Below are 15,000 nucleotides of genomic sequence, written 5' to 3' on the forward strand. Positions count from 1 at the left end.
GAAGGGGAGAAGAGAGGAGAGGAGGTGAGATCAGAGGAGGAGAGAGGCAAGGCCATGCCGTGGCCATCCGGTAGGGCACTCGCCTGCCATGCGACTGACCTGGTTCGTTTGCCGACCCCTACCCAGCTCTCTCCCACTCATTTCCTGTCCTATTCTTCACTATCCTGTCCTAATAAAGTTGAAAACCCCCAACAATATTTAAGAGGAGGAGATAGGTTCGAGGGAGGAAAGAGATCCCCCATGAACCTAAAGATCGACCACCACACCGTCTTAGCAGCCTAGTGGAAGAGGTAGGAGAGAGAGAAGAGAAGGTGAGGGAGCAGAAGAGGAGACCAGAGAGGAGAGAGAGAAGAGGATGTGAGGAGAGACTAGAGGAGAGAGAGATCCCCTACGAACCTCAGGAGCAATCACCACACATCTTACCCGCCTAGTGGAGGAGTTGAAGAGATAAGAAGAGGTGAGAGGGGGAAGAGAAGAGGAGGTGGAGAGGAGGAGAGGGGCATGAGGGAGGAGAGAGATCCCCCATGAACCTAAAGATCGATCACCACACTGTCACCAGCAGCCTAGTGGAAGAGGGGGAGAGAGAGAAGAGGAGGTGAGGGAGCAGAAAAGGAGTCCAGAGAGCAGAGAGACCAGAGGAGAGAGAGAAGAGGATTAAGAGGAGAGACTAGAGGAGAGAGAGATCCCCCACGAACGCCAGGAACAATCACCACATGTCTTAGCAGCCTAGTGGAGGAGTTGAAGAGATAAGAAGAGGTGACAGGGGGAAGAGAAGAGGAGGTGGAGAGGAGGAGAGGGGCATGAGGGAGGAGAGAGATCCCTCATGAACCTCAGGATCAACCACCACACCGTCTTAGCAGCCTAGTGGAAGAGGGGGGAGAGAGAGAAGAGGAGGTGAGATAAGAGGAGGAATGAGCCACGAGGGAGGAGAGCAATCCCCCATGAACCCAAATATCGACCACTACACCGTCTTAGCAGCCTAGTGGAAGAGGGGGGAGAGAGATAAGAGGAGGTGAGGGAGCAGGAGAGGAGACCAGAGATCAGAGAGACCAGAGGAGAGAGAGAAGAGGATGTAAGGAGAGACTAGAGGAGAGAGAGATCCCTCATGAACCTCAGGAGCAATCACCACACGTCTTAGCAGCCTAGTGGAGGAGGGGGAGAGAGATAAATAGGTGAGGAGCACAAAAAGAGAGAGAGAGTGTGTGTGTGTGTGAGAGAGAGAGAGAGAGCGAGAGAGAGAGAGAGAGAGAGAGAGAGAGAGAGAGAGAGAGAGAGAGAGAGAGAGAGAGAAAGAGAGTGTGTGTGTGTGAGTGTGCGTGCGTGCGGGCGGGCGGGTGCGTGCATGCGTGCGTGCGTGTTTTGTGTCCGTACCAACACATCCCCTTCATCCTCATGGTACAGCAGTGGTTGCCTCAGTCTCTGGCGGATGTGCGTTGCCGTGGCAGCTCCTTGGAAGTTGATGGATGCAAACTTGTTGAAGGAGTACTCGTCAAGGTCGTCGTCATAGTCCTCCTCTGGGATGTCGTCTGCTAGTGGCATGTCATCAAGGTCAATCTCCTCCATCACCATACGCCCACCCTCCAGGTCCTGGAAGCATATAGGTAGAGGATATTACCACCGTCATTAACCCATTAAGCCCCATTGGGAAACTCCAACTCCCATTGTCATTGTGACACAGCACTCAAGTGAACATTGCACACTGCACACAACGAAATTGCATATATGCCTCACCCGTGCAAGGGGGCAGCCCTCAATGGCAAGGGAGCAGGGAGGCGGGACGCAATCATGCTCAGGGTACCTCAGTCATGGAGGAGGATGGGGTAGAGCACTGGTTAACTACTCCCCCCACCAACCTGGCGGGTCAGGAGTCAAACCGGCAACCTTTGGGCTACAACTCTGACGCTCTAACCGCTCACCCAAGACATGACGTTATAAATTTGCTATGTGTTATGTCATGGTATTGTAGTACTATGGTAGTTAACTTTTCAAATTAGTGTGGCACAGGTTGTACGGCGTGCATTATGGCGCTACGCCGTAAGGTCTGCACATGTGTTTCCCAATTAAGGGTATGTGAACCACTAAGGGTATGCAAGCACACAGCAGATGGATAAGTGGGGAAAAATGTAATAATAACCAAGAATAGAATAGTCACACTGAGATGGAGAAAGAGATACACATTAGAGCAAATGGTGTACTCCTGGTATGACAAAAATGCTTGAGCGGTAAACATAAGACAAAAGGTTGAGAAGCATTAGTCTGCAATCATGTTACTTGACATTACTTCTGGCCAGGCCATGGTAGTCAAGAAGCTCACCACTTTCCGCTCACCTCTCATCTCTCAATTCAATTAACTAAGGTGCTGTTTCCACTTAGCCGGACATTTTTAAATGTGGATTTTCTTTCTCCTGTTTAGGCGGACATGCAACATATGGATAATAATAAAAACTCCATTGTAACAGGTGCGTTTTAGCCCCGTATATATCTCTTCCTGTTCTGTCAGGATGAGAATTCCCTAACTGCTGATGCCTCCTGACTCTACTTTTTCATGGTGCTCAAGGAAGCAGGGAGGGGGTCCTCTACACACCTTATCTGATATTCCTGAATGTCTCTGATATTATTGCTGTCCCTTTTGTTATCACCCAACCCACACCCACCCCCACACACACACCCACACCCACACCCACACACACCCACACACACACACACACACACACACACACACACACACACACACACACACACACACACACACACACACACACACACACACACACACACACACACACACAGGCTCTCTTACAGCGAATGTTTCCGGTGCCTGTCCCTCCATGCCTCCTCCGCCACCCAAACCGGGCAGGAATCCAAAGATGTCGTCCACCATCTCCTGGTCGTTCTTGGTCTCCAGTTTAGCGGCGGCCTCCTGCTCCCTCTTGGCCCTCAGGATGTCGTCTAGCCGCCGTTGCCTCTCCTTGGCGGCCCGCTCCTCGTTCCGCCGCTCCTGAGCCGTCTGGAAGGCCTGAATAGTATTTCAAAGGACATGGTTAAGTGATGTGAAGGAGCATCAGGAAGGCAAAAAAAATCTTGGCTGATCCTAGTCACCCCAACCATGAACTGTTTACTAGATTACCATCTAGGAAACGGTGCAGAAGCCTGAAGTCTTACATTACCAGACTCCAAAGTAGTTTCTTCCACCAAGCAGTTAGATTACTGAATTCATGCTGAAGACAACAAGGCACTTTCTTTGCACTTTTTTCCCCCCCCCCCCCCCCTTTTTTTATTTTTTTTTATTTTTTAATCTTTTTCAGGACACAAAAAACACAACAATGTTTACTCTTTATAGGCTTCAAACCTATAATAAGACCTAATAAACTAATCTTGAATCTTGAATCTTGAATATACCTTGGCTAAAAGTAACCTACATGAAGTGGTAAATCTGCTAATACAGTAGCTAGCCGACAGGTGCTGTTTACGTAAGAAAACAAGGACTCCAGGCTCGTCTCATTAGATGATTTACCACTACCTCAAGGTTAATCTAATCTGGACTACTACTTATCCAGGTTCTTGGCATACTCCCCTTGAACAGTAAAATGGGATGCCAATATTTCAGATTAATTTTATATATATCCAGATTAAGAATTTGCAACACTGTGGTGAGTCATAAGTCGGTGGAAAAATTTTCCTAGTGGCCTGTGTAATTTAAAATCTACAACTCTGAATATTTACACAATATTGAGTATAATTGACAATAGAAGTGTTACACTGACCAAAGAGTAAAAGCAAGTTCATTCCAACTTTTTAAGAGTTATACTAATACTGGTATTTTTACCGTGTAGGAACCCCAACACACACACACACACACACACACACACACACACACACACACACACACACACACACACACACACACACACACACACACACACACACACACACACACACACACACACACACACACACACACACACACACACACACACACACACACACACACACACACACACACACACAGAATTTCAGAATGATTTGGAATAAAGAAATGAACCTAGGCTGGCATACCTCCCTCTTCTTCTTCTGTGCCAGCTTGCGAGCGAGCATGCCGCGCGCGTGGGCCTGCAGTACAATGACGGCGGCGCGCTTGCGGGCAAACTCCCGTCGAGAGGCCATGCCCCTGGCGTGCTTCTGGATGACCAGTGACGCATCGCGCTGCCGCTCGTACGCCACCTTCAGCTGACGACCCCGAACCTTCGCCTGCAGCCGCAAGAAGCCGAGGCGCGCCTGTAGAGAGTGGAAGGGTGAATACATGTGTCAATGGGTGGTGCAGTGGTGGGGAGAGGTGCATGTGTTACGTAATGCTGCACCTTTCCAGCAGGAGGGAGAATACTGTTGATGACATACAGTAAGTGTGGGGGGCAAATACATAGGTGTAAATTACTGTTTCCCAACGGAGGCTACCTCAAGGGGTGTTGGGGAGTCCTGGGAGGGGGGGGGGGGGGGTGTTGAGAAGGATACAGCTGAGAGACTGAGAGTGCTTAGTTGTATTGGGGGACATTAGTCCATTTTATTTTATAATACTAAGGGGGCGTTGGAAGGCTTATGATGAGGTCAATTGGGTGGCTTATTATGAGGCCAAAGGGGCGTTGGCTGGCTTATGGTGAGGTCAAGGGGGCATTTATTCAAAAAAGGTTGAAAACCACTGGTGTAAATGAAGAAACTGTGGGGAAGAGAATTTAAGCCGCGGCTTTATACATTTGTTGTTACCAGTATGGTAATGACCAAGTCGTGGTGCATTACTAAAAGGCATGTGTTGTGTCATAGTATTGTAGTGCTATGGTAGTTACATTTCAATGACTATTACAGCGTGCCACTGGAGGTACGGCGCGCATTAAGGGGCTACCCTGTTGAGGTGGTGTAATGACACACGACATGTAATGACACATGACATGTGCTAATAATAACACCTAGATAGGCTAGGTGTTACTGACACACATACACTATATTGGGCAGACACAACTGTGAAAACTGACAATAAAGTCTAATCGTATCATATCGTATCGTATCATAGGTATCTCATAGCAACAGTCATTCTTTCATTCTGAAATCGAATTCTCACATGGACGTGCATTGCTATGACCGTGTGTAGTGCGCAGTCAGTGTAAGTTCTACTGGTGCAACATGCTTAACACAGTCCTAAAATTTGGTCTTAACAAAGACTATTTTAGCAGTTAAGACTAGGCTTAACAAAGACCATTTGGTGTAACTGGCCTCTCAACTGCAGCTCACTGCAACTTACCCCCAATATCACTGATACATAATCAAGTTTCTTTGTGAGTTGCCATTTTACCATTCTGAACTGCAGTATGTAGACAGAACAGTATTAAGCCAATGTGGTGCCCCCGGACACTATACCTCACTGGTGCCCCCTTTATAAACAATATTTCTTTTGTTTGTGTCTTGTGGTGCCCCTCACTGATCAAAAACGGTTGGTGGCCCTGGACACTGTGTCGTTGGCCCTTAAAGATAATCCTGCCCTGTATGTAGCACAGTTTCTAGTGCACTTTACCATTTTGAACTCCAGCTTATTACTTGTTACCTACCTTGTCACTAATAAATCATCAAAAGTCTCCTTGCTGTGGGTGGCCATCTTACCATTCTGTATCGCAGCATAGAGTGCCGTATCTAGATATCTTATCATTCTGAACTGCAGCTTGTCACCTCTATTATCACAAATAATTGATCAATAGTCTCCTTGCTATGGGTTGCCACCTTACCTTGTTGAACAGCTTGCGGCCTTTGTACCCTCGCCAGTGTTTCTGCAGCGTGATAGCAGCCTTCCTCTGCTGGAGAAAACGGCTCCTGCACACACACACACACACACGCACACATACACATACACACATGTGCACGCACACGCACATGCACATGCACATGCACACGCACACACACACACACACACACCAGAACAACAACACCATCGACAAGGGAACTTATCAGCAGGTGAGTAGTCTAGGTGTTGTAGGTTTGGGATTTTCCTAGTTTATGTCATGTAGTTCTGGGATTATGTTGTTTTAAAAAAGATATTTAAAATTAAGGGATTAGGTCAGTCATGTCTCTCTATGTAGCTAGGCAGGGCCCAGTGTGTCTCTGTCATCTGTACTTGTACACTATGAAGATCCTTTGGATGATGATGAGGGATTGTTAACCCTATTCAGACTGGGCTTTTTTGGCATTCCTGGGCCTGGGGGGGGCTCTTTTGACCCCCCCGCCCCCCCTCATAACTCATGAACGGAAAACGGTATGACCACCAAACTTTGGGGAGATGCTCTACATATGGACATCTATGAATTACATAATTTTTGTGTCATTATCTGGTATTATGACGTCATTATGACATCATCTAATTATAATGCCCAAAATCTCGCTATAATGTATTTTCCATCAAATTTAGGTAATGCACTTCAATTTTAATGATTATATGCTTCAGACCACTTAAATGCTCACAGAGCTGTCTGATGATAATGGAAATAACAAAAAATATGAAATAGGAACAATAATGAGACTTAGATCAGTGATTTTTGGTCAGACATACCTGTCAGAAAACCGTTGCCATGGCAACAGCAAAAATGATAAACATAATCTTTTGGTACTAAACTATAGCCAACTAAATTTTAGGAAAAGTCTGGATAGGGTTAATCTAGGTCTGAGATTACGCTGTTGGCAGAATAGGATTAATGTATTGTTCCTCATGATATACTTTATGAATTTAGACATGTTTGACTACTACTTTTAGGCAACTTCTATAGGCTAATTGAAACTATGCAGCGTTCTTGCTCCACCTACAATTTCGTTGCCTTCGTTGTCAATAAACTCCTTGAATCTTGAATCTTGATTAGAGGTGTGTTCTCCTCACCTATACTTGTATCCCCTGAGGACCCTCTGGATGATGAGGGCCTTGTAGTGCAGCGCCTGGTCTCTGGCCAACTCCAGATCTGTGTCATGGAAGTCCTGAAATCAACACAGCGTTTATGAGAATAGACAATCACCAAACACTCACTGTGAACACTGATACATGCAAGGAATCGTGTGATTTCAAATGGAAATCAAGTAAACTCGTTATTTGTTATTCTGAATGTGGCTGTGTTACGGGAATATTTTGGTTGCAGAACGCTGTTTCACACGTGTAAACGGAATATTCCGGAACTAGTGTTAGACCGAATACTGACAATATTCTGTTCAAACTGGAATTTCTGTTTCAGTCACCAAATATGATCAAACCACTGAAGTATGTTTTTCCATTTTGGAACGAAAAAATATGGTTATGGATATAAAATGAAAGTCACGCAGTGTTGTACCTTCAAGAAGATTTTGGCCTTCCCAACCTTCCAGTCATCTTTACCAGACAGCACGTTCTCACAGATCCACTTGCTGCAGTCTTTAGCTGTTTCCTGTGTGCCACATACATACACAACCACACGTTATCTCATATGTCAAACTTCAAAACGACCTGCATACATCACCATGCCATATAGGCTATCATACGTACTGCAATATGCATTTGTGCTATACTTGTTTTATGTGCAATACTTGATTTCTTGCTTTTTAAGGACTATCAAACCTGTCAAGGGACAAAAGATGGAAATTAGCCACTTGGCTTTAATCTTGTATATTTTGCTTTTGTCATAAATTGTATTAATATGTGCTGTCCCTTTGTTGAATGAATAAACTTTAAACTTCAAACTTTACTGCCCACACATGCTATGCACATTAGTGTTGATAGTCCACCTGCAACTGGTTGAGCAACACACACAGAGAAAGACAGACAGAGAAAGAGGATGAGGAGGAGGAGAAAGAGGATGAGGAGGAGGAGAAAGAGGATGAGGAGGAGGAGGAGGAGAAAGAGGAGGAGGAGGAGGAGGGGGAGAAAGAGGAGGAGGAGGAGGAGGAGGAGACAGAAGGAGGGGAGAGGAGGAGGAGGAGGAGGAGGAGGAGGAGGAGAAAGAGGAGGAGGAGGAGAAAGAGGAGTAGGAGGAGGAAGAGGATGAGGATGAGGATGAGGAAGTTCCGCTTACGGTTTTGGGGTCGCACGCGGTGCTGTTGAGCAGCACTCTGTAGCGGTTGAGGAACTCCTGGAAGGTGTGGCGGATGGGGAAGCCGGCCTTGCGGATACGGATCGTCTCCAACATACCCGAGTAGCGCAGCTGACGCAAACACAGCTCCCTATCAAACAGCTAACACACACACATACACACATACACGGACACACGCATGCACACATAAACACATACACGGACACACGCATGCACACATAAACACATACACACAATATTTAGACAACATTTTGTGATTTTGTCAAAATTGGCGCATTCTAGTGTCAGGTCTGATCAAACAGATAATACGCATACATGCACGCAAGCACCCCCACACACACACACACACACGCACATACTGTGGGGGAAACATGGTCACACAGTAGGCCCACATTTATCAAAATAAACTTTTTACACAGGCCTCACTTTTGCATTAAAATGACTGTTGCTGAATTTTGGTGACTAATTTGCGATGCAATTATAATGCCATCCTTGCAAAATTGTCCTCTCCATTAGTGGTTCCCAGCCCAAAAAGTTTTGTCTAACTCACACACACGTGTGCACACACACGCGCGCACGCACACACACACACACACACACACACACACACACACACACACACACACACACACACGCACGCACGCACGCACGCACGCACGCACGAACGCACGCACGCACACACACACACACACACACACACACACACACACACATACACACGCACACACACCTCACTATCAAACAACACAAACACAACATTAGGACAACACTGGCTACTGGCAAGTGAAACATGTTACTTCTCGTTTATGCTGGCCAGCATTCACTGTAGTTCACAATGTTCCCAAAACGAGTGCTTCCATCTAATCAATCTCATCAAATTTGTTTTTCTTTCTCAGTCTCGAAAAGCGAAAGTGGAGTTTGATGTGGGATCAGGCCTGTCCTACTCAAGACTGGAGCGCAAACTAAAAGCATCTCTCTCTCTCTCTCTCTCTCTCTCTCTCTCTCTCTCTCTCTCTCTCTCTCTCTCTCTCTCTCTCTCTCGCTCTCTCTCTCTCTCTCTCTTTCTCTCTCTCTCTCTCTCTCACACACACATGCACACACACACACACACACACGCACGCACGCACACACACACACACACTGCAAACTAAGACATTACAACATAAAAGGCTCCCAGCCAATGGGACATGGAGAGTTATCGCTTCGCTACAAGTTGAAGAGTTCAATTGCGGCATTAAATTGCATTTTGGATGCCAATTCTTCACATCCTGCCAGTTCTAATATGTAATACTTCTTGTCAGAGATCAGGCCCACAATGATACATTTCATTGCAAGACATGTGGTGGAACGGTAAGTATCTTGCCATGGGAATGTTTTGATAACACTGGGAACGCATTAATGGTAGTGAAATGTTTTATGTTCTTGGAATACACAGCACAAGGTCAGACTAGCAAATATTTCAACATTCGTGTGTGTGTGTGTGTGTGTGTGTGTGTGTGTGTGTGTGTGTGTGTGTGTGTGTGTGTGTGTGTGTGTGTGTGTGTGTGTGTGTGTGTGTGTGTGTGTGTGTGTGTGTGTGTGTGTGTGTGTGTGTGTCATGAGCACAGCACAATCCATTATGCCATTAGGTCATTATGTATGGGCTAATGCAGCAAGCCAGGTGTGCTGATAGATGAACTTGGCAAACGTGGCAGAAGTTTGACTTTGCACAGAAATGAGAGTGTGATAAGCTGCCAACACGTTGAAAAGAATCTTCACCTTTCACCTCTTTCCGCTTGGTCATTAGTCAAGATTCCTCAACTATTTTGATTCGCATTAGTGTGGGCTATTGCAGTCATGCAGATGTTAGCGTGAGCTAAACTCAGGTAAGTAGGCGATAGCAATGCTCAATTACCCATGGAGGTCAAATAAGGTCAGTTTTGACGGAAAAAAACAGGTATAAAACAACTACCGGTTTCAGGCATAAAACCATAGAAAACAGTGGCATGTAGGCCTGTGTTTATGTCTAGCCACCAGATGCAACTTAGGCTACATCTCCTTAGAGTGCATTGAAAGATGTGTCAAAAGTAGAAGTGAAAATAAATTAATGGTGTAAGTACAACACTAGTACATGATATTACATAGCTGTTTCACCAGTTAGTCCATTGGACCTACTGAAACAAATAGACAACATTGTTACTGGAAAAACAGTAAAAATATAACGAGAAACCACAACAAATTTGATCCAACCAGCACAGAATTAGCTGATCATAAGTTACCTGTGTTGGAGGGAAACTGTATTTTCCTTTTTTACTTTTACTTTTGACATCTCTGGCATTGAATCGAAAGCATCTGGCATCATGTGTAAAAGGACCATTGTCAGAGGTTAGCATGGGCTAATGCAGATAGCAGTTAGATGTTACCATGGGTTTCTTGAAGTCGTTGGGCTTGATGCATCGTATGAAGTACGGCTGGCAGGCCATTAGAGTCTTCATCAGGGCATCCAGAGACTGCCGGAACTGACCACTCAACGTCGGCACACGCTTCTTGTTGTCCGCCGATTGCTTAGGAGAGCAAGAATGAGAGAGTAAATCAAAGGTAATTTAAAAAATATATATATTTGTTTGTATGGAAAAAATGGAAAGATGGTTTGTAAGGTTTGTGATGAACCGAATCTTACAACTGAACTGATTCTTATAACTGAACTGAATCTTACAAAGGTAATGAAAACTTAATAAAGGAAAAACCTTTTGTTAAACTTTTTGTTATTAAACAAACCTGAATCACGGTTTGTATGGATTATAAACTTCAGCACTTTTTTCACTAATTCAAAAACTGATAGTCTAAACAAATTGTGAATCCCTGACTATGATCTATTCTCTATGTGTGTGTTACTGCAAGACAACTTGAATCGTAGTCTTTATTAACACGTTATCACACTAGAGGAACTCACTCGCAAGGAGTTGCTGGGCGTTATGATGAGTTTGTGGTTGACGTTGGGCTTGACGTTGTTGGTGGTGGAGATGTCATTTCGGAAGATGTTCTTGAGGAGCTTGTTGCCGGAATTTTCCACCAAAGTCAGGAGGTCACCGCTCATGGCATCCCTGTTCTTCTCCAGGAAGCCTGCACGAAGGTAATGTTGAAGTCACACAAAAAGACACAACACGTCATTACTCTGCCCTACAAAGGCAAAGTGCAGTAACTACGCCAACATTGAAACTTTAGAAAAAGGCCTTCAAAGTTATTACGTTAGTTTGGATATTGCAAATCTTACATAGCAATTCTCTAAAGCGGGACACATCTGGAGCACAAGGCTTTGTCACAAGACAAATTAGGTGTAATGAAAACCATTTTCAGTCTATACTCAGGCCAGGGAGAGAGGGGCCCAGAATTGGGTTGTCATTACATTGTATGCATTGGGTAGGGGGCCCTTTCAGATAACTTTGTACCGGGCTCAGACAAAGCTGTCAGTGGCCTAACTAGCCATGTATCAATAATACCCTTAGACCCTGTTTACACATATAGGAATATTTTTGTACATGCAGAGGTTTGGGCCTTTTGTTTACATGCAAACAGAGTATCCACATACCACATCAAGGCCTTGCGATTAGATCAACCAGTTCTGAGCTGTATATTATCATATTGGTCAGGGCATGCCTGTTATTGTCCAGCGTCCCTGAACATATAAAACACACGACATAGCAGTTTACCTTTAGAGTCGTAGTACACAATGCCAGCGAAGTGGTTGATGCCAAACTGTGTCTCGTGGTTGTTCTTGGGAGGCACGTAGACGTTGGACTTGCCATGGTTCTGGTTCAGCTTGTTTAACAATGTGGCGTCTGTGCCCTGCAAAGGCATAATTATTTTAGTTTATTATTTTTTAGCAAGAATTGCACTATTCATTTATTTCATTTTAGTCAACAAATACAGCATGATTTACAGTAATATACAATCAATATGGTAAGTACCATACAATACAATAACCTATGGTATTTCTTTCATATAGGGCCTAAATAAACCAATACAAAGAATATTTTACTACCTTACAAATATATGCAATATGTTGCAGCTGTTGTTTTGAATGTAATGTTGTGTGCTGGCCCTGTGTGTGTGTGTGTGTGTGTGTGTGTGTGTGTGTGTGTGTGTGTGTGTGTGTGTGTGTGTGTGTGTGTGTGTGTGTGTGTGTGTGTGTGTGTGTGTGTGTGTGTGTGTGTGTGTGTGTGTGTGTGTGTGTGTGTGTGTGTGTGTGTGTGTGTGTGTGTGTGTGTGTGTGTTACTGTAATGTGTCCCCTCTATGTATAACCTTAGGGAAGTGGCTCTCCTCGTCGATGAGGGACAGGACATTGAGTGACTTGATGGCGAGCACGTCGAGCGTCCGCTGGTTGTCGTTGTAAGTGATGTGCGTCCAGACGATGCCCTCTCGCGTGTACTCCTCCTGCTCCAGCTTAAACACGTGCTTCACAAAGAACTGCTGCAGCTGCTCGTTGGCAAAGTTGATGCACAGCTGCTCGAAGCTGGAAGCAGCCCACACAACCAACACATGCACAAGCACACAACACAGACACACACACACATACGTAGCCAAACAAACACCCATGCACACACACACAGCCACACACATTCACACACACACACACACACACACACACACACACACACACACACACACACACACACACACACACACACACACACACACACACACACACACACACACACACACACACACACACACACACACACACACACACACACACACACAAGCACAGAAAGCAATACAGAGATATTGACAAAGCACAAGGAAGCATGCCAGTCAAAACACTGTGCTCTGCTGTCCCCTAACACCCATGCACACACACACGCCCCCTCCACACACACACACACACACACACACACACACACACACACACACGCGCCAAAACAAATCTGTCACAACAACAGTTCTGTTTAAAAGACTCAATACAGAGCACACAACAACAGGCTAGTATAAAACAGTGAACACAGACCCTACAATACCAGTGTTGTTTATATCAGTGAATGCAGCGTCCACACCATGTGTCTGGAGAAACACACTCTACAGACCTCATGACAGTCTCGTTTAAATCTCTCAATACAGCACGAACAACAAGAACTTTGTCACAACATTGGTCTTGTGCAAATCAGTCATTAGAGAAAGCATAACAACAACCTAGTTGCCATTAGAGAAGCCAGACAAAAGATCACGAGTGAAGCCTGAGGGTTAGAGGCCATACTACTACCACGCACCTGTTGTGAGTGAAATTTTCAAACCCGAAAATGTCCAGGAGGCCGATGCAGAGTCGTTTCTCATCTTCATCCGCAGGGGGCTTGGAGACGGCACTGTTGATCTTCTCCACGATCCAGATGAACATCTTCCCATAGATGGCCTAACCAGACATGACAAGGGCATCATTTTAATCTTAACACATTTTTGCTGTTCCATTCTCCACATTTGTTATCATAGATTGCGGCTGAATTGCAACTCAAGCCCACAGTGTATAGACATGGGCACTACCATTAGTATAATGTTTTAAAATCAACTACAGTACAGAAAGATGTATGTATTCTTAGTAGTTTACTTCCAGAATTCATGCTTCCCATTCACAAATGTTATCTTATTTATGGGTATTTTCCACCAACACAAACTTCTAAGTATCCATTATGACTGGGAAAATTATACTTTTCTTACATAAAAAAGGAGGATCTTCTCCATGTCTGCCATTTTCATTCCATGTCTGACATTTACCCGCAAAAAATGACTCTGCTTTTGCCACAGTGTTTTGGTTAGCCTGTGTGTGGCGCCAAACACACATCACGTGCATCTAGCCGTGGCAAGGAGACGGGTTACCATTGAGTTGAGCGCGAATATTGCTTACATACCAGGAAAAGGTGCAGGGCAAATGCTGACTGAAAATCTGGAGAGAGTCTACACGCTTAAAATCCTTTTTTTCTTCGATGTTTTGATGTTCTTTGTTCCGTGATAGAGTAAAACATCAAAGAAAAAAGGATTTGACTGTAAGTGTGTGGACTGCCATCTCTTATTGCTCTTGTTGTAACAATGTCTCACCTTCACAAAGGCGTCCCGACCTGCCCTGGCCTGTGCGGACGTGAGCGGCTTGGAGACATTTTCCCTATTGGTCATGAAGGACCTCTGGGTTAAGGCCACATCCAGATTCTTAGGATCCACCTGGAGAAGAGAAGAGAAGAGAAGAGAAGAGAAGAGAAGAGAAGAGAAGAGAAGAGAAGAGAAGAGAAGAGAAGAGAAGAGAAGAGAAGAGAAGAGAAGAGAAGAGAAGAAGAGAAGAGAAGAGAAGAAGAGAAGAGAAGAGAAGAGAAGAGAAGAGAAGAGAAGACAAGACAAGACAAGACAAGACAAGACAAGACAAGACAAGACAAGACAAGAGGGAAGGAGAGAAGAGAAGAGAAGAGAAGAGAAGAGAAGAGAAGAGAAGAGAAGAGAAGAGAAGAGAAGAGAAGAGAAGAGAAGAGAAGAGAAGAGAAGAGAAGTTGTTTTGTTTTTGTTTGTTTGTTTTTACCAGGCGTTAAATATGTTGCAGCAATAGAGATTGACAGCTGAGGTTGGGGACAACTTGTACCTCAAGCAGCTGGGCCACCATGGTGAAGTGTTTGGTTGTGCGAATATCACAGCCCTCCATGTTGTTGGAGATGGTTTCTTTGGAGAAAAAAGAGCAACAAAAAGAACAAAACAATAACATCATGGACAAATGATGTAATCAAGCAGGGCTAACTGATTCATTTTCTGGTACATTGGTGGCAAACTGGCATTATCTGTGGAAATGATGACAGTACATGGACAGTACATCTGTGCTCATGTGGTAAGCTGACGTGTGTCTATCTGGTAAACTGGCCTGGCCTGTGTGAATTTGGTGAACTGCAAAAAGTGGAGAAGACGCGCTCA

The 15,000-nt window shown here is 44.8% G+C and overlaps 1 protein-coding gene across 1 annotated transcript in view; it reads right to left on the reverse strand.

Annotated features, from left to right (window-relative positions):
* Positions 1-15,000, reverse strand: part of LOC134450469 (unconventional myosin-VIIa) — a 54,153-nt gene that overhangs the window by 30,115 nt on the left and 9,038 nt on the right. Inside the window, exons 9-22 of the mRNA XM_063200314.1 lie at positions 14,678-14,754; positions 14,149-14,268; positions 13,329-13,468; positions 12,367-12,577; positions 11,774-11,909; positions 11,017-11,186; positions 10,487-10,627; positions 8,067-8,225; positions 7,350-7,442; positions 6,908-7,002; positions 5,769-5,853; positions 4,057-4,275; positions 2,801-3,016; positions 1,372-1,587 (exon numbers count right to left, since the gene is read on the reverse strand). Coding sequence (XP_063056384.1) covers positions 1,372-1,587; positions 2,801-3,016; positions 4,057-4,275; positions 5,769-5,853; positions 6,908-7,002; positions 7,350-7,442; positions 8,067-8,225; positions 10,487-10,627; positions 11,017-11,186; positions 11,774-11,909; positions 12,367-12,577; positions 13,329-13,468; positions 14,149-14,268; positions 14,678-14,754 — 2,078 coding nt within the window. The remainder of the gene's footprint in view (positions 1-1,371; positions 1,588-2,800; positions 3,017-4,056; positions 4,276-5,768; positions 5,854-6,907; positions 7,003-7,349; positions 7,443-8,066; positions 8,226-10,486; positions 10,628-11,016; positions 11,187-11,773; positions 11,910-12,366; positions 12,578-13,328; positions 13,469-14,148; positions 14,269-14,677; positions 14,755-15,000) is intronic.

Source organism: Engraulis encrasicolus, chromosome 6, assembly GCF_034702125.1.
Source record: "Engraulis encrasicolus isolate BLACKSEA-1 chromosome 6, IST_EnEncr_1.0, whole genome shotgun sequence".
NCBI lineage: Eukaryota > Metazoa > Chordata > Actinopteri > Clupeiformes > Engraulidae > Engraulis > Engraulis encrasicolus.